This window comes from Nyctibius grandis, chromosome 10 (assembly GCF_013368605.1).
Source record: "Nyctibius grandis isolate bNycGra1 chromosome 10, bNycGra1.pri, whole genome shotgun sequence".
Taxonomy (NCBI): domain Eukaryota; kingdom Metazoa; phylum Chordata; class Aves; order Nyctibiiformes; family Nyctibiidae; genus Nyctibius; species Nyctibius grandis.
The window spans coordinates 2,951,666-2,976,882 of record NC_090667.1 but is presented as its reverse complement, the minus strand read 5'-3'; the positions used below and the strand labels follow the sequence as shown (position 1 = coordinate 2,976,882).

At 42.4% G+C, this 25,217-nt stretch overlaps 2 protein-coding genes across 5 annotated transcripts in view; one reads left to right on the top strand and one right to left on the bottom strand.

Moving 5' to 3' along the window:
- UBE2B (ubiquitin conjugating enzyme E2 B) overlaps positions 1 to 7,287 on the bottom strand; it is a 34,778-nt gene extending 27,491 nt beyond the window's left edge. For 2 of the 4 annotated variants that reach the window (XM_068408723.1, XM_068408726.1), the window contains exons 1-2: positions 7,033 to 7,133; positions 1,316 to 1,464 (exon numbers count right to left, since the gene is read on the bottom strand). The gene's annotated coding sequence lies outside the window, so the exon portion shown is untranslated. Of the gene's footprint in view, positions 1 to 1,315; positions 1,465 to 7,004; positions 7,134 to 7,183 lie in introns of those variants that run through there. The other 2 variants (XM_068408724.1, XM_068408725.1) reach the window with 2 other exon arrangements.
- A 123-nt stretch (positions 7,288 to 7,410) lies between these two features.
- PPP2CA (protein phosphatase 2 catalytic subunit alpha) lies at positions 7,411 to 24,277 on the top strand. The gene is made up of 7 exons (XM_068408868.1): positions 7,411 to 7,731; positions 20,105 to 20,314; positions 20,823 to 20,996; positions 21,191 to 21,280; positions 21,706 to 21,867; positions 22,656 to 22,774; positions 23,519 to 24,277. Exons 1-7 carry the CDS (start codon positions 7,630 to 7,632, stop codon positions 23,589 to 23,591), a joined length of 930 nt encoding a protein of 309 aa, XP_068264969.1. The 5' UTR covers positions 7,411 to 7,629; the 3' UTR covers positions 23,592 to 24,277.
- Positions 24,278 to 25,217: the final 940 nt, after the last annotated feature.

Below are 25,217 nucleotides of genomic sequence, written 5' to 3'. Positions count from 1 at the left end.
TTCAGCCAGCACAGCTCAAGTTTAGCATGCACTTGGGCAGCTGGGGAGTTTGTGACAGCTGAAGGGAGGTATCTAACACTCTCAGAATTGACCACTGCCTCTCCCAACCATTTTTCATCCTTCCCAAGTCACATGAGTTTGAGGGATGTGATGAGGAAAGGTGGGGAAAGGTGACCCAGCTCAGGGCTGGAAGGGTAAATAGTCTTAGCTAGGAAAAACAGAGAGTCAGTACTTTGCCTATGAACACAGTGCTACTGATGAGGAAGCTCAGGTTTATCAAGTGTAGTTCCACCCACCCGGGGATATTCTCTTTCCAAGTAATTTGCCACTGTTACTTCATTTTGCATGTTTATATATTTACTATTATTACACTCACAAATGTTTTGACTGTCATTGAATTGGCATGACTAGTAGTTTCTGCTTGGGCAATACAGGATTACCAAGGATGCTTACGCTCGGGACTGAGGTGTGGTGACAACACATGACTTTGTAACGCCAAACCTGAGTCAGTCCATGCATTTTTGTTTTCATTAATATATTTTTTTTTCATGAATATTAAACTGGCTCTCAAACTTTCCTCAAAAAAAGAAGAGACAGTTCTTTCTAGGCTCTGTATAACCCAGCTACAGTAGTGCAAATCATTTCAGGTTGCTACAGCATGTTCTTCCTCTCCACCCTTAAAATAAGGCTGTTGGTGAGAACACTGTTATGTAAGGCTGCAAACGAGATTTGGAACAATAATAATTATCAACTTGCCACATATTTTTAATACCTAAGATGAAAGGCAGTGAAATTCTGAATGATAATATTCACAGAAAAAAGCACAGCAGTGAATCAACCTGTTACAATGAAATCTGATTCAGTATTAGGTTAAAAATAAGGTCAGGTTATTATTTGTAACTAGCTATTACTAATAATACACTTGTTAACCACAGTGAAGTGAAATCATGATCTAAGAATAAGTGTGCCTGTGCAGTGAATATATCACAGTTCTCCTTTGTCCTTTAGCACATACACAAATAGATTTCAAAAGAAATTTTTCCTCCCCAGTCTCTCTATTCAGAGGAAGCATTTAAGCAGCAGCCAGGACCCAGCACTGCTTGGAACTGAGCTGGATGGCAAGGCAGCAGTTCAGCCAAGGCATCTTCAGCAGGTTGTGTGTACCTGTTTTGTCATGCAAGACATCCATGACCTCTCCAAAACACCACAGATGTTATATTAACACATTTCTAGAAGTCATGGGTACTCCCCAATCGGGTTAATGCTTCCTTCACTACAAGATACTGGCAGTGCTATGAAGGAAATACACAGTTACCTGGCAGGAAAGCGAGGGAGGAATACCTCACATTTTCTTGCTGCAGTCCTTTTCTGCAGTCTTTTACAGCTTAACTCTCTAGTCGCTTGGCCCAGATGCAGGTCATTGTGACAGTAACTGTGATGTAGTATTAACTGAAGAGTAAATATCTGGGAAAAAAAAAAAAAAGAAATAGCTATAATATGCAGAGAATCTCATTCATTCACTCAAATAAATAGGCTACAGAATGGCTACATCACATAGGTGTTGCCTGGCTTAAGTGTAACAGGATCTCCAGGACGAGACAAGAAAAAGAGGCACAGAATAAAGGGAAGAGTCCTACTTATTTGGTTGAACTGCACCGTGTAACTTCTCCATTGTCTCAGCACTTTGCAAGGGCACAGTTAAAGAGCAGAAATGTTATCACAAGCAAGGGCAAAACGTCTTGGAGAGCTCAGGCTTAATATCCTTAAGTCTGCAGGTACAGCACTTGGTCCTCCTGGATTTATAGGCGTTTAATAGGATTGCAGTCTCGTTCCAAGGCAAATGATCCTCATTAGGGCCCTGAAGCCTCCCCAGCTACATTAGCCAGCTGCCTTCTTTTGGATTAGTTACTGCATTTTGCCATAAGTCTATATACCAAGATGAGGAGAGAAAATATATCCTGCAGAGGTTTTAGCCATGATTCAGACATCATATTGTGTTTGAGATTTCACAGAAGTGAGCAGTGCAGCGCCTTGCTAAGATGTTGCAATTTGAAAAAAAAACACCTCTTACAAGTCCTACATTTTTCACATTCCTAAAGCCAACTATCTGAAAGCCAGAAACAGTGGTTCCTCTGTAGTGCACTGGCACAAAAAGCAAAGACACGTATCTATCCCATGCCTAACGCAGGAAATGTTATGTAGGAATTGTCTGTACAAGGCACGTGGGACGTGCCAAGTTTACATCATACATTAAAAAAAAAAAAACAAACCTTGGATCATATTATCTCCATGACAACTGCTTGTATGTATTAATACTTTGTTGTGTGCTTAAACGTAGGTTATGGAACAGTCTGAACAATTGGGGAGCTTTTCCAAAGAAAGTCCTTGTAACATGAGCTATGCTGATCAGAGCACCACACCAGCAATCAGCAAGCCCAAAGCCTCCTAGCACAAGCATTTCACAGATGTTTACATCAATTGTTTAAAAGGAAGGAATTTAAGCATGTGCCCTATTGAACTGGGGTCTCTACTCTCTTAACTCTAAAGGCTTCTGTCATGTTTGGGAAGTTAGTTAACTTTACTATCTGTTTGCTCAACGGGGCTGAAATCACATGTTTGTCCATCTGGTCACGATAGTATTTGTCCTGGCAGTGGTAGTATTTGTCAAGTGTTGTAAAGATTAGAGCTGTTAGAGGATACGTAGCAGTTTCAGAAGGGAGGAGGAAGGCAGCCATGAGCTCAGGTGCACAGCGACGTACCTGCATCACCAGCGCTCCTGCCCAGCCAGCCAGGGGACAGCACCAGGCTGGATGCACGAGCTGTGAGCAGTGTTCAGTGCCACGCTCATGGGGAGAGAGTAGGACACAAAATATTTGCAAAACATTAAAAACCTAACGTTTGTGAATGAGCACTCTTTTCCTAGCTTTTTTTAAGATTCTTGACTATGAAATAGCCATAATGATTTGACAATGTGATTTTCAGTCACTTTGTAACTTCTTCTCTCAGTAAGACTGTACACTTCCTGCTTTCCCTACAAGACTGGAGTGAACCATGAACTAGAAAACTTCAAGTAACATGTATATAAGGTGATTAATAATAAGATTCCACCCTTCACAGAAGCCATTTAATTGAACTTTTAAAGTGAGCAGGCCTCTGTTGATAGGGGTATTAGTGATGTCACTTTGTCATGCACTATCTGGACTCTGGCATGAGTCAAATATACAGAAATAATATTTGTTCACGCTGATGTAACACAAATATCTGACGTAAATACCTTCTCTTCTAGTTCCCATCTTTTGCTATCATTCTGCTAAAGATCACAAGATTTACCTGACTTATTGGGACTACTGAGGCACAAAACGTACTGTATTTCGTCCCAGTAAGTAGCCAGTATCTGAATATGTGAGAGATTACATGATGTGTACTTCTGACTTCATCTGACCAGGAAAAGTCCCTTTCCCCATAGAGGCAGTTTACTTCTACACTACAGTACCAGTGTCTGTACTCTTTGCTTACAAAAAAAATGTATTAATCAAAGGCGGCAGCCCTACATCAAAAGGTGGCAACTCATTATTACAATATTGCATAGCCTTTTAATTCTGCATTTAGTACCAAAACACCATAGCAACAGACACTTCAGACATGCATTGACAGATAATTTAGAACCAGTAAAATATTCAGAGAGAGGGAAGTGTGAAGAAAACTAATGTACGTGTTCCTTACTCTACAATGCTTAATCAACACTACATTCACACAGTTGTACGATGCCGGGGAACATAAATCTGTGTAGTTTAAACACTGATGTCTCTTATGCTACAATGGAAATGTTGGTGTTACTGCAGTAACTGATAAGATTATGGCAATTGCTAACAATGAGTTTTGATTCATTTCAGATCATTACAGAATTAGCTGGCACTACGTGGCTTTGCAAAAATGCTGAATAACCTACCAGCTCCATGTGTGTAAACAGAAGGGCAGTCAGCCTCAGCAGTTACCCTTTTTAAGGAATGCTGTACGTACTTGTCACTGACTCAAGTGCTCGGACCGGGTACAGGAGCAGGGACTACCCTACCCTTGACTCACCACGGCAGCCACACCCAGTCCAGCTCCCTAGTTACAAACCACACACACACAAAAGCCTGGCATATATTCACATACAAAATACCAAGTATTATTCCTGCCATCTCACAATTCACAGTTTAATCTTGCCATATATCTGAAGTACTGACAAACCCCCAACTTATGCAACACAGGAGGTGTTCTTTCATTATTTCGTTCTCCTTTGAAGGCTCAGATAACTATCTAAGAAAGAAGAGAAAAGCAACCACGATTCTCTACACTATTGATTATGACTCTCAAGTAGGAGGGAGGAACGAGATCTGACTTCTGATCCACATATAGACTATTCAAAACAATATGAGAGTAAAATACAGAGCTAATGCTTGGGATGGAGATGGAAACCAACATTTTCCCCTTCTCTCTGAGTGTCCAGATAACTGAATCCTGAGTGTCCTGTGCTGAATCCTGAATTCTCTCTTAGTCAATGGCACAGCTTCAGCTGTAAGCAGGGAGTGCTGAATCACCCACCCCTTCCAAAGCGGCGTTTGTCCTGGCAGCTATGACTGAGTCTTTTCAAACAAAAAGGGTTCCTTTCTTAGGTGAGCACTTCAACACTGCTCCTGTGAACCAACAGTGGGTTTGGGAACCATCACTCTTGATCTAAGGGCAGCAGCAATCATTACTGCAATCTGTAAGGAGCCCTGTCTAATCCACACTAGCTGTGCTGTCCCCACACCTATCAGATAAAACATCACAGGACTTTGGTTGTAGTTTCACAAGCAAGTAAGCCAGGTTAATAGTTTCTTGCTGCTCAGAAGGTTTTATCTGAGCTCTCACTCCATCTTCCCTATTCCACAAACACAGCTGGCAGCGGGCAATGCAGTCCTGCCCCATTTTGAGCACTGGGATCAGTACCCAGCACACCCTCTTTTTCAGGTGGATCAACTACCTGCCACAGAGAGCCCAAGAGTTACAGCAGATAACCCAAACCAAGGCCCCACCTTCAGCTGAAGGCTGGACCAGATGGTCTCCACAGCTCCCTTCCAACCTGGCCCCTTCTGTGATCCTCACCCCACGCATCCCTGCCCATGCCAGCTCAAACCAGTTGTACATCCACATAAAAAAGTGCACAAGACTACAGATGCAGCAAAGAACAATTTTTTCAAGTACAGCATGTTTTTTTGAACACTCATTTTTGCTGGCAACAGAGGGGGAATAATGTTGAGAGGGGACTGCCACCAGTGCCATCTTCCTGTGAGCCTCAAGTGACCATCAGCCAAGAGCAGAGAACACCTTGTTCTGGATCATAGTCAGCCTCTGACAAGGTGCTGAAGCACTTGTTTCTCTTGAGTCTGAGGCATCGAGTAGCAAAATTGTAGGTTCAGATTTTTCTGAATGTTGTGGAAAGAAAGTAAAAACCCCAGTAATTCATTAATTTTTGTAGACAGAATCATAATTAACTGTATGACCGACACCATGAGTAGTTCAAAGATGTAATCTACTTGAGTTTCACCAAAAATTTCACTATCTGTACGGAAAACACAGGGCTAAATGTGGTCTCAAAACATCTTACTATGCCAGAAGGTCAACAGTTATTAGAGAAAATAAACTTTAGCCTGGCAAATTACACAAGAGATGACGTTATTTCTTCATGTTCTTTGCATTTATTTGTTTAAAATTATTTGGGGAGTATTAAGGAAGATGTGCTACAAAGTAAATTCTTGAAACCTATAATTTTTCAATGAATAACACTTTTCCTTCTACAACTTCAAGTACAAAACTAAGAACATCTGAAGATGGAAACCTACGTAAAAAGTGCAAAAACATTCTGGAAGAAAAACAAAACACCTGAGCTAGGTCATTCAAACAAACTGATGTCTACTGGGAAAGTATGACACCAAGAAACCGAGACTGACCTATGAAAGCAAACATTCTTTTCCCCTTGCTCACTATGTAATTGTTAATTTGCTTCAATAGTAGGCAAAGAATTTAACAATTTAGCCTCTGTATTAGGCAAACCCTGACCAAGACAATTAACAGCTATTAACTAGGAAAAGTCCTTGTTGATTTGGTAATGCCAACAGGGTGCGTTTTGTCCAAATTTCAAACCATTAAAGTGAAAAAATATTTTTTTTTTTTTACTGTTCACTTCATATCATTTGGAAGTTGTTTAAGGAAATCTTGAATTGGCTAATACTTCTATAATTTAAGATGCAAATCGCAATAAAGTACATAATCTATTACAGATCACGGATACGTGTTTCTTTCATTCTTTTTTATTGCATCTTATTTGTCTCTATCCTACTGACATCTTTTCCTTTAGGTAGAAAGCAAGTGTCTGAGCACACAAAGGTAGCTGAGGTCCACCACTAGTTTCCTGTGGTTTGCTGAAAGCTTATGGTGCACTTCACTTATTCCTTCTCTCTTAAAAGGCAGTAATAAACCCAAGTCTCCCAAGAAGCCTTTCAGTATAAAGAAAAGAAATGCAACACATCCTTTTTAATCGCAGCACTACATAGTGGTACAAGCCAGCTAATACTTCACGCTCATGCTTGAGCTGAAAAGATTTATTTCTAAGTACTGAACACCAGCAACTGCCCTCCACTTCCTTGTTCCCAGAGGGACACGGTAATCGTGCTCAGGACTACAGGGAGAAGCACAAACACTGCGAAGCCGGACGAAGCGATTACAACCATCCCCTCCTTGACTCCTCAGCAGACATATGGCAGACCAGGCGCCCTATCCCGTCTGTGCCCCCTGAGAACTAGGCGCTCAACACACTGGGGACAGGCCGCCTCGCTGCCCTCACGGCCCTCCCGGGCAGGAGGGGCAGGCACCGTCAGGCCAGGCCAGGCCAGCGGCCCCCTCACAGCAGCGCCCTTCGCTCCCGCCTCGGGGCTACGGGCGGGCGGGGCTGCGCCGCCCCCCTCAAGCAGAGCACTAACCCTTAGCATCACCGCTGGTCTCACGCACCAGAGGCCCAGCGGACTGCCGAGGCGGACGGGTGTGGCGGTCCCCGGTGCTGTCCCCCACCGGGGCCGTTACGCGACGCCGCGCCTCGCCTACTGGGCGGGAAAGACCCTTCCCAGCAGCCCCCTCCCGCGCACGCGCCACAGCCCCTCACCCGCAGAGCGCAAGCGCCGCCGCCTCACCGCCCCCTCCGCTTTGTGCCGCGCGCGGCCGCGCAGGCGTAGACGCGCCTCAGCGCCGTCCCGCCGCCGCCGTCCCGGTTGGTCCTCCTCGGCCCAGGCCAGCGCGCATGCGCGGTCCCGCCCAGAGGCTGCGCGTGCGCTGTCGCCTCCCGTGGTATCTCCCTCCCCCTCCCCGTGGTGGAAGCCGAGGCGGTGACGTCAGGCGCGGCGGCCATTACACGGTCTGGTGCGAGGCAGCGGGCGGCAGAGCTGCAGCAGCGGGGAGCGCCGCGCCGCCCGCCCGACCCGCAGCGCTCCGGGCCGCCTCCGCACCCGCTGCCTGTCCTATCGCGTCGCGGCCACCACTGTTGGGAGCGCGGATCGCTGGGACCTCCGGGGTGGTGCGGCAGCAGCAGCCGGTGAGGAGGGGGAGAGCGGGATGGAGGAGAAGGTCTTCACCAAGGAGCTCGACCAGTGGGTGGAGCAGCTCAACGAGTGCAAGCAGCTCTCCGAGGGGCAGGTGAAGAGCCTCTGCGAGAAGGTGAGCGGCGGCGAGCGGGCGGTGGGGCCGCTCCCTGCCGGCGGGTGAGGGGCTGCGGGGAGGCGGTGGGGGCCGGGGCCGGGTCGCTGCGGGGAGGCGGCGCCCGGTGAGGGAGCCGGCGGGCCCGGGGCGGCCTCTCGGTGGGAAGGCGAGCGGCCGGGGAGCCGGGGAAAGGTGCTGCCGGGCGGGGGTGGCGCCTCTCCGCCGGGTAGGCGGGGGGTCTGCGGGCGGGACGCGAGAAGAGGCATCAGGGCGAGCGAGCCGGCGGGCCGGGGCCTCTCGGGCGGCTCCGCGGGGCTGGCTGGAGCCCGACCTGCCGGCGGGGGTAGCGGGCCGGGGAGCCGGGCGAGCCGCGGCCCCTCTCGCTGCGCTGGGAGCCTGGCTCCGCCTTCCGCCTTTTCATCGCCTCCTAAAATGGCGCCGCTGCCGGGATTCTCGGGAGAGACCCCCGAGCGCGGCCGCCATCCCGGGGAGGGGGGGGCCCGGCCGGCCGGCGCTGCACCGGCCCGGCCCTTCCCCGCTGCCCCTTCCCTTCCTCGGGCTCCGCTTGGCGGGGCCGCTCCCGGACGGCGGCAGGGCTGGGCGGGGAGTGCCGTGCCCGTGGCCGGGTGGCGGTTGCCGGTCTGGCCGGCCGTTGTGTGCGGAGGGTCGCGGGTGGATCGACGCGACATACACTCGTGCTACGGTTAAAATTTTAAAGCAGTCCCGAAAGTGTAAGTTATTACGATGAAAATAAAAGCTTATGGTAATCGGCTGAAAATTACATGGGTTAAAGAGCTGCTGCTTGAATGTAACAGCTTTGATTTATTTTTTTTTCCATGATATAAATAAGCACAGACGCATTTATAACTAATTGAAGGGTAGATTAGCTTTGGGACTTTGGTTTCTCTGAATAAGATTCTGGGTTTCTTGAAATTCACAGAATATTTGAGATCCCAGAGAGCTCTTTATTTTTATGGTGAAGGATTGAAAACGTTGAGACTGGATGTTGGAGTACTGTGTTGATTGAGGCATTTGTGGTTTAGAAAGGTCTTAAAATCAGCCCAGGATAGATTGCCTTTTGGAAATTCAAGGAAAAAAATTGTTCTAGTAGCATCCAGCTGCATTTTCCAATTGGATTCTAATTCTGGATGTAACTTAATAGCTGAGCAGTTTTTTTGGTTACCAAAGGTTTTATATATTCCTGCATTTCTAGACTGAAGGAATTAATATTTGTGGACTCTTTGGGAACTAGAAATTAAGGAATATGGGAAGTTATTGATGTACTAGGTTCTAAAGAACAGTGCATACCTGCCACGAGAACTCATTAGAATATTTTAAATTTGGCATCATGCCTTTGAACAGTGTGTTGTTTTGGAAGCAAATTTGTTTCCAGAGGACTGTCTATGAACTTATTAAAGAACTTACAGTGTTTTTGGCTAGACGGGTTCTTGCTTGAGTCCAAATTTTAGTTGACTAGTATTCTAGTAACTTGAAATTGTTACCATTCGATACAGTTTGTGTATTTTAAATGGTGTTGCAAGCGAGGGGCAGTGTCACTGCCTGACTATTTTTCACGTGCGTCTCTAATGACAGCGGTCCAGCTTCTTCCTTGTATTGCTTTGTTGGAGAGGCAGCTATTCCACTTGCCATCATTTATAAAGTGATGCTGGTACAGGGTCCTGAATACCACGTGAGTGGGTGTGTTTTGTAAGGTTGTGTGGTAACTTGCAGGACCTTGAGGAATATACAAAAAGCTTTCAATTTACTGAGGGTTTTTGATAGATGAGGAGTAGGCATACCATTAGAAATTCCTTACAGAAGATACTGTAGTCCCAGTCATCACTGTTGCGCAAGACAGCGTTTTCGGTTTTTTTTTTCCCCAGTGAAGAATGGAAATGAGCTGTAGTTCTGGATAAATGCGTAATGCTTGTCACCAAAATAATGTTAGATAAAAGGAAAGGTCACAGAAAGTTGTGTGTCTCACTGCTGTGTTTTGAGATGAGACCACAAGAATGCGTGAGAGAAGTCTACCTGAGAAATACCATTTAGCAGCAACGTCACGTTGCCTCGGGTTGGGTGGATACGAGCCAGCTCCAGGCCAAAGGTAGTATTTCTCTGGGTAGGGTGATACTGTGCTTGAGCTGAAATTCCCTGTCTCTGACTGGTTTGTGGTCAGCACTCTGCTGAGTAGGGCCACATGGCTCTTTACGTTGAGGAGAGGTGATTTATTGCTAATAACTACAGGTGGATTTACTGGGACTTCCTGCTAAGAGTGGATAAGTTTCTACATGGTTGCTGATGCAAGAAATTGGAAATAGACCCTTGAAGTCTGAGTTCTCCGTCAGGGAAGCTGTGTTTGTGAAAGCAGGGCGTTAGTTGAATTTCTGTGTCCTGCTGAGGGACAGCGTTCGCTTTCACGGGTTTCCTTGCTTCCAGCACTGACTCTCAGAAACTTCGCTGAGTTGTGCTTCATGTCTTGATTGTTTTAAGTAGTTTCATGGATGTAATCACACCCAAAGGTTATGTTTTTACATAAATAGCTTAATGTGTTAAGGACAATGTCAAATACAGCTACTGTTCTAAAGGACAGATAAAGACCCTACTAGGTATAAACTGTCACTCTTCACCACACTGAGTTGTAGCTAGGGCTGGTTTAAATAAGCAAATAAGTAAAAAAATCTTTGCAAGGGCTTTTCCCCCAGAACCCTGTTTGATCGGATGATCTTCCTGACTGGTATTTCTTGATCTGCTGGGACTCCATGTGTGCAGACTGGTGCCTGTTTAATAAGAACAAGCCTAAGGGCTTTCTTGTATTTCAGTATTGATATCTGAAGAACATAACAGCTATTTACAAACATGATAATTAAGTGTGGCCATTCATGCATCCCAGTTACTTTCTTAGTGCATCTGACATTGTGTCTTGTTACCTGGGTGATGGTGGTAACTGGGCAGAAATGTCTTCTAAGTCTAGGAATAATTTGTAACCATGAATAATACATAATAGTTTCACAGATTATTTGAAAAAAATATGAATGTCTGAGTGGCAGTTAAGTTATTCTAGGCTTAATGTGTGCTACGTATTTTATGTTACATCAATGTGTGACCAGTTGTGTGTGCTTTGCTTAGGGATTTGATAAGTGTAAGTTTTGAAGAAGCGGTCAAACTGTACACCGTGTAGTCACTGTTACATATCAGCAGTGTTTGTCCTGTTAACACTGAATTGTTTATTGACTGTTGTTCATGAACAGAGGGGAAAGGAAGTCCTTTATTGCCAGGTGAGGGTTTTTCCACTGGCCCTTTTCAATGAAAGGATGCTGTTGTGGAGTACTGTTCCATAATTTGTGAGGGTAGAGGGAAGTGAGGTCTTGCCTCCTCGCTGTTGTGTGTAAATGCCCTTTATCACAGGAGATGGGGGTGTGATACGTTGCTCAGGAAGGTGGGATGACAGTCTAAAAATGCACAAAGGAATGAGTTGAATTTGTGGATAGAGTCTCCATCGCTTATTTCAGAAGGTACCTAGTGGACGTGGAGGGAGAGGTATTGGAGTCTCTCCCCTGGAAATACTAGTCTGTGATTAAGTGGGTTTGAACATGGCATCCAGTTTTTAGCATGTATGACCAAACTGTCGTCTTTTTCTATGTAGAGCGTTCAGGGTTCTCTTCCTGTGTACTTGAATTACTAGTAAAATACCTCTGAATAGGCAGTGCTGCTATCCAAAGTTTTTTAAACAAAGTGAAGGGCTGATACTGGTAAAGGCATTCAAGAAACCTTAATTTGAGCCTTGTCTCCTGCATCTTTTGATCTGTAACAATGGTCTTGGTCACATTTGCTTTTTGATTTGTCACCAGTGCTAATTTTCATAGTATAAATATGTTTCTGGGCCATGCTGTTCTCTGGTAGGTGCCTTGTTAATGGTGTATTTTTCTCATTTTTTTTCCCGTTGCAGACCTTCCGCCTTTGTTTAATACCAGGTCTTCCAAGTTAGATTTTCTGAGACTGACTGCAGATGAGAACTCACGAAACATGCATGTACACACTGTAGCTGTGTGAGCTGCTTGAACTCATCCAGCTTATGTTAAGTGCCTTCGTTCTGGGAGGGCAGTATGTTATTGATGAAGCTTTCTTTTGGGTCTAAAAACCCTCCCTGCAATCAAAGTTCAGTTCCTCTAATGGATAGGACTGGCAAGTTTTGTGGATCTCACTCCTGTGTTTTAAGTTTACTGCCCTGAGATGTCTGTCCTGTGTCTTTTTCAGATAGAGGCAGGCACATGTTCCCTTCTGCCTCCTCTGCTGTTGAGGAGTTACCTTTCTTAGCTGATTATTTTTGGCCAGAAGAGAATGTTTTAAACTGTCCCCAGCTGCGTTTGCAAGGGCTTTTCCATTAGCTAGCTTTTGCATTCCCGTATCTTTACATGTAACCATCCCATATAACTGGTCTTCAAACAAGGATGATTGTAAAAATGAATGTTCCTGTCTGAACTTGCCGTAAATCAACTGTCCCAACGGAATCCACAGCTAGTGCGAGTTTCCATGTGGTGGGCTGTGTATTGGACCAGTTGTGTGTCCCTCCACCCCTACCCCTGGCAGAAGAGGAACGTGGGTCTGGAAGGCACACCATTTCAGTTCCTCCTTGCTACTGCGTTGGCTTCTGGATTCACTAACGAGGGAGCCCTGCAACTACTGCCAATGGTGGGAGGGCCCTCTTCAATGGTTCCAGGGGCGGTGGGAGAGCAGAAGATGGTTTAGGACTCCTTTGCTGCTGCTTCATTGAACATACCTGGGGATCAAGCCATTGGTGGGTGCATACAGTTATACCTTCTGTCACTGAAGAGTTACAGGTGTATTGTGAAAAGCTTTTTGTGACATGCTAATAACTGTACTTTAGATTATTCTGGAACACTTGCACAAAAAAGATCCTTTCACTTCCACAGTGTTCTGTGGTGGGTTTTTTCTTGTAATGATTGGTAATATAAAATAGAAATTGTCTCTTTACACACAAGGCATTTGAAGTGTCAGCCTTGCCAGCCTTCTCACCTAGTCACTTTGATGTGCCTCTGAGAGTTTCGTCTTCTATGTGCCAATTCTTGTAGCATCAGCAGCTTTCTAATTTTTTTCAATTCTAGGAAATTCTGTAAAATTGAGGTGTGCTGGTATGGTTTTGTTTGGTTTTTTTTGTTTTTAATTACAACATTGGTTGTGATCAAATGGGAGTGAAAGATTGTGTTGTTTTAGAAGTTGTTTTGGGCATAGCTTAAGATAACAGAAGTAATCACTTGTAAGTCAGAGCAAGTTCCTACTTGAGTTTACCAATTTAAGGCTCAGGACATGGATGAGGCTGTAGATTGATGTCCTCTTCCAGATCTATCTGTGGTGAGGCTCTTGCCTCCTGAGATCTGATGACAGTGCTGCTCTGTGAGTGCTCCCTAGCCATTTTCTGTTAGTCATCCAGGTTGCCTTAACCTAACCTGTCTGGCTGTGTCTGGCATGGGTTAAGGAGGCTTTGTACGAAAGGGTATGCGAAGGGAGTCAAGGGAGCCAGGACTGAATTTCCATCCTCGCTTAGGGACCTTTAAACTACACCTATATTCAGTAACGCAGTTGCTGCCCTCTGTTCCTTTTCTTTAGGCGTATGTTAAGCTGGAAAAACAGTTTTATTTCTGGCTAAAGAATAAATACTGGAGCTCAACTACTCAGTAGTCAGGTCTACAATATTTCTGTTGGGTATATCAAAAAAAAGGTTCTGCTATAGGTGTTACATGCTTGCTAGTTGGTTTCTTGAGTTTGACACATGCCTACCCCAGCTGCGGTCAGTATCCTGTCTGTACTGTGCCCACCTGTGGTTGGAGTTTGAGCAAAAGGGTTGAAAACCTGTTGAGTTTATCTGCAAGTCCAGCTTCATGTATCAGGCACAAGTAGTTTGGGAATAGCTGTAGCCTATTTCTTTTTTTAACAACTTGAATGACACAAATGAATTCAGCTTGCCCCTACAGATGGGTCTGAAGAGCATCTCTGTGTAAGTGGTCAGCCTCATGCATTACTGCTCTTGCTGTTTGTTGGAACTCCCATGTAGAGAGGAAGGCATCTGGATTTCCTGAACTATTTGAGCCAATTTTTTTTTTTTAAGATTTTTCTGAACTTTGTTTTTCTTTTAATTCAAGGTTAAAGATACTAAAATCTCTTGTATGAAGCAAAATAATGACATTGAGCTCTTCCAGGGGAGCCCCTTTCTGTCCTCATTTTCCATCTGTCTTGTCAACTACTGACACTTAAATAGCGGTTCCCCTTCTCCCGAATCTGCCTCTGAGGGAAAGAACACTCCTCTCAGCTACGCTGAGTATGTAAGACTGCTAATGAGTTTTCCAAATTGAAGTGTTGAGGGGACTATCAAGGCTGCGAATGGTGTCAGTTGTTACTTTGTAGTACAAAGGAATAGAGCATTATTTGGCAAAAGTTTACTGCCTGCGTGCTTTCTTGTAGACTGTCTAGAATTTACAGAAGGAAGGTGGTTGTCTCATTCAATCTTGTACACAGTACTGGCAATAGGGTTGGTCTTTTGATTGGCTAACATCTTGTGTTTGACTGGTCTCTTCTAACCAAATAGAAATTGCTAAAAGAGGAAGGGAGCAGTTGTTGAGTTGTGGAGCAGTGAAGAAGGGTACTTTGCTGTGTGTTGTGAAATACAGAGCTGATGGGATGTTATGGTTTTTTGGTTAGTTAATCGCCTGTTCTTATTCACTGACAAATAGTCATTGATACGTAAGCTACTAAACTTTCAGTTTGTGTACTTTTGAATTAAAATAAAACCGTTGAGTGCATTTGTTAGTTCTGTTTGTCTTATCCCAAGAAAATTAAGGGCTACAAATGTGTAGTGACCACACTGTGACACACGTGTTCTGAGGAGCTGTGCGGTGACTCTTTGCCTTGTTTTCCTTCACTGAGTTCTAAACCTTCAGTATCGCTGGTAGTGGAAGAGGTTAGAAACGGAGGTGAAGGCACCAGTTATAAAACCAGAGAGAAAGCAGATCAGTTGTCTTCTGTTTCAGACCTGGGAAGAAGAGTATTTTACTGCTGCAGCTGCTTCTGTGTGGATGGAAATCCTGGTTTTACTTACTCTGGAATACAATATAGTTAAATGTCAATGGGGAGCTTTGTGTTTTAGTTTTATTCTTGCTTACACATTCACATTGAGCTCCTTAGTGGATTCTGAAGTTCAGCATAAATCACTTTCCTATTCACGTCGTGTGTAATCTGACTGCTGTCGTACCTTCTTCACGGAAGGGTGATAACTGGAGGCCTCATTTCCCTAGTTTTGTTTAAAATGTCAGTGAATGAAAATACCTTTTGCTCTAAAAATGGTGAGCCCCTCTTTGTCTAAAAGTGTTCTCTTTCCTCTGCAAGTGAGGGGTGGGGGGAAACCCTTAAATTGAAGGAAACAAAGGCATGCACTCTGCAGAAGACTTGCTGACTGTAAAGGATGACTTTGCTTGGAACTGGAATCTCTTCCAGGCCACTATGTTTTGCCAGCTAAAACCAGTATTCACCCCAATTAGCTGATCATTGTGCCTTTAGTCACATCCTGTGCATCTTGACGACAGGAAATTATGGGTGTGGTTGAAGTCTTCGATCTCATCAAAATATCTTTATGGTAGCTACAAATACCTATTTTTTTTTCTTGGTTACAGTGGATGCTTTACTTTACACACACTTTACTAGAGAGCATGGTGGGTTGCAGGTGTGGATTCTGGTCTGCCGAGAATGACACATCACCATCTGCAACCATGACTTTGGAGCTATGTTGTCTAATTAAAGTGATGGTTCTACAATTCTACAAAGCCACAGTCATGTTTACTGCTTCCCCCCCACCTCGCCATGTGTCCCAGAGTTCTTCAGGGTAGATATTTCGTTTGAGCTGTCAGAGCTCCTGCTAGAATGTATGGATCTAAGAAGGGGTAGGAGTAATTGGAAATAACTGATTATGTTCTGGAAACACAAAGGAATTTGGGTACAGATGAATTAAGAGGATTTTTCAGAAAGGGACCACTTGAATTCTGTGAGGCAAGGTTTGTGATGTGCTCTGCTCATGAGGGGAACTTGCTTGTCCTCAGTGTACAGTGAGTTGGGAAAGAGAGTGGGTGGATTATAGCCTTTATGGCACTTGACTCTGAGCCTTGATCTGTGGCGTATAGGATAAAAATACATTCAGGGAACAGGGGAAGTAGGAGCTACCTCTGCATATGTACAACCCCTGCATCTCATTAAATAAAACTGTGAAGATCTGAAGATCATATGGTAGTGGCTTTAAAGGTCATACAGTTTTTTAATTCTTATCCCTGACTGTTCATGATAAAATGCAGAGTTTACACTTGGATCTTGCATTGTCTTAAAACAGCGAAGCTAATCTTTGTCTTTTAAGAACAGTGTTTGGCATGAAAGATGTGCTTTGTAAACAAAGGCAACAAAACAGTGCTTTACTGTTAATTTGGCCATTTAGAAGATGTGCAGCAGCCCAGGAATATTTTAATTCTTACATAGTAGGTTGTATTTTTTACACAGTACTGCTTGCTTTACAATAAAGTGAAAATTCGTCATTTTCTTGTGTGTTTAAACCAATACTGGTTTTATTCTGTTGCCTTTTGGGTGTTTTGGGATTGTATAAGTTGCGTCTCTCCAGCGAGGCAGCTGAGTAAGCCAGTATTTCAGATGTCAGGTAGGAATGAAGTCCAGTCGCTATGACTAAGCTGAAGTGTATTTGATATGTGTTTATTGTTTGAACTTTGAGATCGCTCTAAGTAAAATACATGACTTTCCACCTCGGCAATTGTTGTTTATGACAGCATTTTACTAAGCTCTTGTGCAGCTGTCTTACAGCTATGTGGTTTTTCTGCATTAGACGTTATTGGTGCTTGGCTATAAAATTAGCATTTGTCAGTTTGAAATAATGGGTTCTTTTCAGTCTTAATCTGTATCCGTTTGCACTTGGTTTTGAAATCAGTGTGTAGTGCTGAAAAAACAGTTAAGCTGATTTGGAGGTAGGGTCTTATAATTGTAACGTAGTGTGCTGTTGACATCAAGTTTTTGCTTAAGTTTATTCACATTTTAAAATCGTAGAATACCATCACAAGTTAAACTTTCTGTGGTGTGGGGTGCTTATGAGGATTGAAGACATACAGAAGTTCAGGGCTGTGTTAATATTAAGAATTGTTAAAAACTGAAAAAAGACTGAGAAATAAAAGCACTAGGAAGTGTTCAAGAAAAATCTGTTTCAGAATTGCGTAACTGTTTATCCTAGTGATAGGCAATTAATCCTGGGTGTTCCAAGTGTTGATGTCAAAATACTGCGAAGGTATTGCACTGTTATGCTTCTTGGCAATAGGTCACTGGGTTTTTGGAGTACAAGGAATCAGGTTTGTGTCTCTCTTCCCGAGTTCTCCCTCATCAGGCAGTTTGACCAAGGAGGACTCAGTCTTGTACTGAAGGCTGCTGAAATGCTCTGCCATGAGGCAGTGTAGGAGAGCTGCTGGTGGGAAGCCCCCCCCAGTGTGTTAGGGGGGACGATGGACAGGGGGAAGTTGGGGCTGAGCAAGTAGCATCATCGTGGATCTTGGGGGAAGGATCATCACTACTGGGGGAGTGGAACCAGAGGAGGTTGCATAGGGCAGTATGTGGTCCAGTACAAAGTCAGGGTCACAGATACTTCTGTAATGTTAGCGATAGCTTAACTTCGGTGAAACTTGCATTGTGAAATGTAATATTATATGTACTGTTGTTTTACCAACTTGTGTTTTCGTTACGTTGTGGTATAGCAAAACAATTTTTGCTTCAGCCTTCTATAGGAATTAATTCAATGTGGAAATTTGGGGTACGGTTGATGGACCACTTGTTGGTGGCTTGTTCTCAGGGTGCTGTTTTGTCCACTCTCAGCTCTGTTGAAGCTCTTTTATAGAGGCAAGTGTACTGCTTAAGCACATCAGTATATGCCAGTTAATGCTATGGGACATGATAAGACTGTAACTGGATTAAGCAGTTCATAAGACAGTATTTCACGAAACTTGTTTCAGAACATGAAAATACCAAAATCCCTGCACCAGCATTCCTCCACTGCAGGATTTAAATAGAAATTGCTGGTTTGCAAGTTGACCTGGAACAGTCTTTTTCCATCAGAGTAGCTGTCTGACTTAGCTGTGTGTTTGGTCATAGGCATATCAGAGTGATTTAGTATTTCAAAAACTGAGGAGGCGACAACTCCGTTGCTGAGAACTGTGCCATTTTGATCTCTGTCAGCATAAACGTTGCGTACCTTTGATGAAAAATAAATGCTGCATTCTTTGTGCAGTGCTTCCAGTGTGTTAAGAAAATACAGCAGTAGAAAGCATTCTAATTAAAGAGCAGGGTTTTTATATTGAAGCCCTATAAGTATCTGTAATGTTCTCTCTCAAAAGGGGAATTAAGATGGCTAATGCTTCTGAATGTAACAGTGTGTTAGAAAAGGCTGAGGCTGGTAAAACACCTTCAAAACATCCGGTGAGTGTCACTGCATTAAAATGAACTTAAGTCAGATTATCTTAAAATAAATCTACACTTTTAGCATCTACCACAAGCCAGCAATGACCTATCTTTAGTTCTAGGCACAGCACGAGTGGAAACTGTCATATGAGATTGACTTTTGATGTAAATATGTCTGCAGAGTGATTTACTCTGGTGCTCGTGCTGTAATACCTAAAGCTCTGTGCTGTGCAGGGTGCGTAACCATGATTGTATCCTCGCATTTCTTTCTGGTGTTGAAGGAAATGTTGAATTTCATGCATCTCCATCATTAAACTATGCATTGCTGGCACTTTCCTTGTTTGAAGTGGTGGCCGTGGTGGTGAGCCTGGACAATGTGCAGGAACAGGGAGACCAATTTGGGAGTGGGGGTGTCAGTCACTGTCCAGCTAATGGTTTCATGAATAGGGTGGAAACTTGGACGCAGCAGCATGTTTCTTAATAGTTTGGCTCATGTCAATACCCAGTATTTAATATACTGTTTAGATTTTAACTTCAAATGTTTCTTTAGTGCTCTTCAAATGATGAATGAACTTTTTCTAGTGTCCCAAAATACTACTTTGCTTAGCAGCACCCCCCCAAAATGTGCATGCTGCTTTAGTTGTCAGGTTAGGTTTGAGAAAGTTAAGAAAAGTGACCCTAAAATGAATGAGGTATTGCTCTTCCATCTGTCTCTTACTGGTGGATCCTTCAGGATATTTTGGATTCAGTATGGCCTGTGCATAGGTGGTATTTGGTGCTATTTCTGCAAGTCTTGTAGATATCTTGGGTTATAGAATGGAATATAGTTTTTATATAATCTCTTGTCATTCTGGTAATGAGGTAAAAAAAAGGAGATCCTTTTTCAATAGAAATACTGGCTCTTAAAAGGCATAGAAATCTTTGTAGATGGTAACTTGTAAACTTGTTACTATTTATGTTTCTAATACCCTCTTGAATTAGAAGATTATTGTGGCACGTGTTTGGTGATTTCTGAGAATAAACTGTAACAACTGGCAGTGTGATGGTACGGTTAAGGAATTCTTGCATTATTTCAAAATTACCTTTCTGATGCTGTATTTAGCTTAGGCTTCTTCATGTGAATTGCCTTTGTCTGCAACTTTTATGTACACAATGTTGTGGAAAAAAAATGATGACAAAGATCTGTTTTTCCACTTTGGTTTACAAAGACACAACACTGTTTATTCCTGTGTACTTAAACACAAACCTTGTTCAGAAAGTGCAGGTAATCCACCTGCTCTGCAATTGCTGATAGTACTGGATTAGTTCCGTTCTAGCTTCTGCTTCATGTCGGACTCCGCTTTGCATTCAAAGATGCATGTATAGAGGGCAGGTGGACTGTTCTCTGGATCAAGACGTCTGAAGTGTAGGACTCCCCGGCAGCTTTTGCTGGCTGATACGGCTGTGTTCACCTCCCTGTTCTGGCCATGTCTGAGTTCAGGCTTTTGGAGGGTTGGAGATAAGACATTGGCATGACTTTAGATTTCACTTTTCCAAATCCTTATGAACTTATTCAGTTCCAGCAGTGACGATCATTGTTTTGTGCTTCATGGAACTGTTTTTATAGATAAAATCTGAGGGGTTTTTTTTCCCTGCGCTGGAAATTAATTCTAAAATATCCTCCTTGGGGAGGGAAAAAATCATCAAAATTCTGCTACCAATACAGGATTGCATGAAGCAAAATTTTGTTTTAGGTAAAGATAAACTCTTACTCCAAGTGCTTCAGACAAGGAAGGGACAAGAATTGATAAAGAGAGCAGGTAGGAGAGAACTGGAAGTGGTAGAGCATACTTTGAATAAAATGACTGTTCATAGACATAACTCACAATTTCTGTATTTTGTTTTATAGGCTAAAGAAATTTTGACGAAAGAATCTAATGTACAAGAAGTGCGATGTCCAGTCACAGTCTGTGGAGATGTCCACGGACAATTTCACGACCTCATGGAACTTTTCAGAATTGGAGGCAAATCACCAGACACAAACTATTTGTTTATGGGGGACTATGTTGACAGAGGCTATTATTCAGTCGAAACAGTCACATTGCTTGTAGCTCTTAAGGTAACTTTTCTTCTCAGCTGTACAATTCTGTATAAAACATATATAATTACTATCCTGACTACACTTAATATCTGTTATTAATTGTACTACGTTGGTTTTATAGATACGAAAACTGAAATGTTGGCTGTCTTAGTTTTCTAAGATACTTCTGAAAAAAATCCAACATTCAGGGTGCAACCCTGGATAACTTTTTCTAAAACGAGTGCTGTATTTCTTTTTACTTGTCTAAGTAGCAATCTTTAAGAATTTCCTTGGAGAGATCAGCTTAATGCACAGGTGTAGTGAAGTGCACTAGTAACAACAAATAAAATTCGGAATTATTCTCAAAAGTATTGAGCAGCTGAAGACTTGAATGAATTATCCCTTCTTTTCTCAAAGGTTATAATTGAATCTTTGCCTTAAAAAGGGTTTGGTTTTGATTGCTTTATTGACATATGACAGGGGATGAGGGGTGCAAAGTCTGTTTCTTGGGAAGACATATGTATTTTGATGCCTCTGTTATGTTTAGGTCCGTTACCGTGAACGTATCACAATTCTTCGAGGGAACCATGAAAGCAGGCAAATCACACAAGTATATGGTTTCTATGATGAATGTTTAAGAAAATACGGAAATGCAAATGTGTGGAAATACTTTACAGACCTTTTTGATTACCTGCCTCTAACTGCCTTGGTGGATGGCCAGGTATGTTGGAATGTGATGAAGTTAAATGTTACTAGTTGTGAAGGGAGCTATTAATGCTTTATGCTATCAGCTCTCAGCTTTAAAGGAATCTCTTGCAGATTTTCTCCTAATCATTTATACTAAACAATTATAATTGTACTGATACAATTCATGTAAATCAATGAGATAAACTTCATATATCTTAACTCTTCCAGATCTTCTGTCTACACGGTGGCCTTTCCCCATCGATAGATACACTGGATCACATCAGAGCACTTGATCGCTTGCAGGAAGTTCCCCATGAGGTACTGAAAAATAATTTTCTAAACTTGTGGGTTCATGATTCAGCATATATTGGGTAGTTGAATACACAGGCCGAAAATGAAATTCAGAACAACTTAGCAATATGAAAGTGCCTGTCTTCCTGTTCTAGTTTGAAGGAAAAGTAAGGGGTGTGTTCTTGCCTAAAGAAAGAAACGTATTTCAGTGTGCCTAGAATCTCCATGGGTACCACTTAATGATCTCAGAGGTGAGAACTACTATGAAAATTCTTCATTCAGATTAACTTCTTGATAGTATTTCAAGTGGTAACTGCAGTAGCTGTTGCAGTTGATAGGCGTTTTTTTAGAGTCTTAAAGAGATGCTGCAACAAGTTGTGCAGAGGTGGTATGTGCGTAGGTTTTTTGTGGGGTCTCCATGTTTCTGAAACATCTTCTACATCTCTCAACAGGGTCCAATGTGTGACTTGCTATGGTCAGATCCAGATGATCGTGGTGGCTGGGGAATTTCTCCTCGAGGTGCAGGTTATACATTTGGACAGGATATTTCAGAAACCTTTAACCATGCTAATGGCCTTACGTTGGTTTCAAGAGCTCATCAGTTGGTAATGGAGGTAAGCGGGGCAGCCTGGGCATTTACACTCCTGACTGCATAGTTGGTGCGTTAATACTGTACACTGTGTTGGAGATGTGCGTGTGCTGCTGTGACTAACTGGTGATCCAGCTGAGTGTCTGCCAGAAACTCTATTTTGACAGTATTCATGTACTACTAAAGGAATTTCTCAGTTTGACAGTGCAGTAACCTTTATTTTGGTCTTTTTTTTTCTGAAAATTTACAGTAATGTCCCAAAACAGACTTTAGTGGCAGATGCGGTATTGCATTTCTGTGTAGATTAAAAGGTTCTGAAACATAAATGCTGAGTCCCTTGATAAGAAAATGAACAAATACGAGTGCCTTGAAAAAAAGATGTATTTTTCCTTTTTACTGTGGATGTGTGGTTTTGTTCTTAGTCTCTAGTTATCCCTGTCAGTTAAGATTTTTGAATATATGTCTGGATTCTGGTTTTGGTGACCACAGCTGACGATTCAGAATAGGTTGTGTACTTCAGAACTACTCTATTAATTTTTTAATGCTAATGCAATGGACAATTCTTGCTGTGGTTTGGTTTTTTTTTTATGTTTAGCTCATGCTTGCTAGTAAGAAGGAGCATATAAAGGCCAAAATTCCTTTTTACCCCTTTTTTCTGAAGAAGACAAAGATACAGCCTTAATCTTATTTAAAATGACACTATGAATGCCACTTAGGGGTTTGTGCATTAAAAATTCAGTTTAGTAGTCGGATGTTTATACGGGGTACAATGAATGAACTTGGCTGTCATAATTATTTTTTTTTCCTCTCTAGGGCTACAACTGGTGCCATGATCGGAATGTAGTAACAATTTTCAGTGCTCCAAATTATTGTTACCGTTGTGGCAACCAGGCTGCAATTATGGAACTTGATGATACTCTAAAATACTCCTTGTAAGTATGTTTAAAAGTGAGATTTACATAGTTGCTGTAGCAAGATACCACTTAATTATTGTGTTAAGGTATGGTTTTTTCCTGCACATTTTGGGAGGTGAAGTGAACGTGGAATTGTTGGGTTAGTCGCATCTAGAGTCTTGGAGTCACATATCTGGAACAGTTGTTGACATCTTTTCTGTCAGAATGAAGTGAGACTCATCCTTTTTGTTTTGTATAACTGGAGTTTAATGAAATACTACAGGGTGTGTGATTTGAGAGTAGGAGTACTGAGGTAATGCCCTCCTCTCAGTCTAGGGCAAGAGACATGGGAATCTTGGAATTCTTCAGGTGTTAGGATGTTGGCTTTTTTAATGAGGTTTCTGATGAACTACCTCAGCAGCAGCTTTACTAGTAACCGAGGCAAAAGCGTTGTGTAAACTGCCCCCTGTGACAATGACTGGAGACTTGAACCTTCTAAATACATACTAATGTTTGACCAGTTTGAGTCTTAAAGCTAAGATTCATTTATCTCCAGTCCATAGTAGTAATCATAAGAGGAGTTTAAAATATGGGGATTATAAATACATACTGATAGGAGGAGTGGAAGAAGGTTGAACACTTGGTCTAGAAGACTTTAATAGGTTGAGAAAAACTTGAAAAGACTTCCCTGTTTTAAGACTGCTGCTACTGTGTTTTTACATATAAACCATACCTGGATGTAAACGGAGCTCTTGGGGTTTCATTAACACCTCTGCTTTTCAGTTTGCAGTTTGACCCAGCGCCGCGTAGAGGTGAACCGCATGTTACTCGTCGCACCCCAGACTACTTCCTGTAAAGAGATTTTAGACCTGTACAGTATTGCCATGAACCATACGTTGACCTAAAGAAAACGGGAAGAGCAACAGTAACTCCAAAGTGTCAGAAAATATTTAACATTCAAACTTGTTTTCACATGGACCAAAAGACGTGCCATATTCAAATACAAAGCCTCTTGTCGTCAACAACTGTGACCACTTTAGAATGAACCAGTTCATTGCATGCTGAAGCAACATTGTTGGTCAAGAAACCAGTTTCTGGCATAGCGCTATTTGTAGTTACTTTTGCTTTCTCTGAGAGACTGCAAATAATAAGATGTAGACATTAACACCTCGTGAATACATTTAACTTTCCATTTAGCTATAGCTTTATTCAGCATGACTGTAGATAAGGGTAGCAGCAAACAATCATTGAAGCTTAAAGAACATTTTTAAAATAAGTACCAAGGCCTCATATTTGTTCTGAAACTGTTTGTTTGTTTTATTTTCAGGGAATACCGTTTAATTTAATTGTATTGATTTTTTTTTTTTTTTTGTCTGCACTCAGTTCCCTCTTCCACTCTTTGCCCTACCATATTGTCCCTTGTAATTGTCCAAGGATAGTGAATTACTTTGAACAGAACTGTTTTTTTCTGTAAAACAATGTTACTGCAGGACAGAGCTGCAGTGTTTTTCATAATAAACTTGTGAACTAAGTATGGAAAAATGTCAAATCCTAATTGCATCTCAGGTCAGCTGTGGCTTAATAAACTAACATGTAGCTGCATGGGTTTTATAAACTTGCATAGGAATTTCCACCTTAAATAACTAAAACTAAGGTGATTGGAGTGTGGTGGAAAACTCTGACCTTTGAGTTCTGTCCCAGGGAGATGCCTGGTCGTTGATGAGAAGAGCGGAGAACAGAGCTCGCTCACTCCTGACACGTTGCGCTCTCTCCCTCTTGGTGCTCTATTCAAAAATGGAAGAATACAGGATAAGTTAATGGATCAAGTGTGGCTTTTCTTTTCAAGTGTAAACTGAAGTCTGAGTTATTTACAATGTAGGTGCTAATACTTAAAATCATTTTCTGAAAAACTAAGAATAAAACCAGTTTTCTAAATATTAAAGGAAATAACTTGAAATTTAGTACTACGTGTATTGGCCAAGCTTCCATTCTGAAAAAGCGGTATGTGTTTTATGTTAACTTCTGTTCCAGTATTTCCTTTCTGCTAATTTGTTTCAGAATTTGAATCCTGATTATTGTGTTCAAAACAGAAATTCAGATTTTATGCCTTCTTAAGGCTTGTGCTTGAAACTTAATGGGCAGATCTTAAAAAGATGTACCTGGCTGTTGTTTTAATAGAGAAATCTGAATATTCATATTGTTTAAGAGACTTTAAATTCCTTGGGCACAATGTAGACTCTCCAACAACATAGAGGATTTTTTTGTTGTTACATTGCTTACAGAAATTTTGCAGATGTCCAGCTTACCTGGAGCCTGGTCCTAGACACACTTTTTGGGGCTCTCTTGTTTTTCTGCTGGAGGCCCACTGAACTCTCTGACTTGCAAAGAGGGTGCTGCGTTTCACCAAGCGTTACTTCATCCCTTTTCTGAAAGGCTGGAGGGGTTGCCTGTTTCTTCAGCAAAAATTCAGCTGTATCCTGGA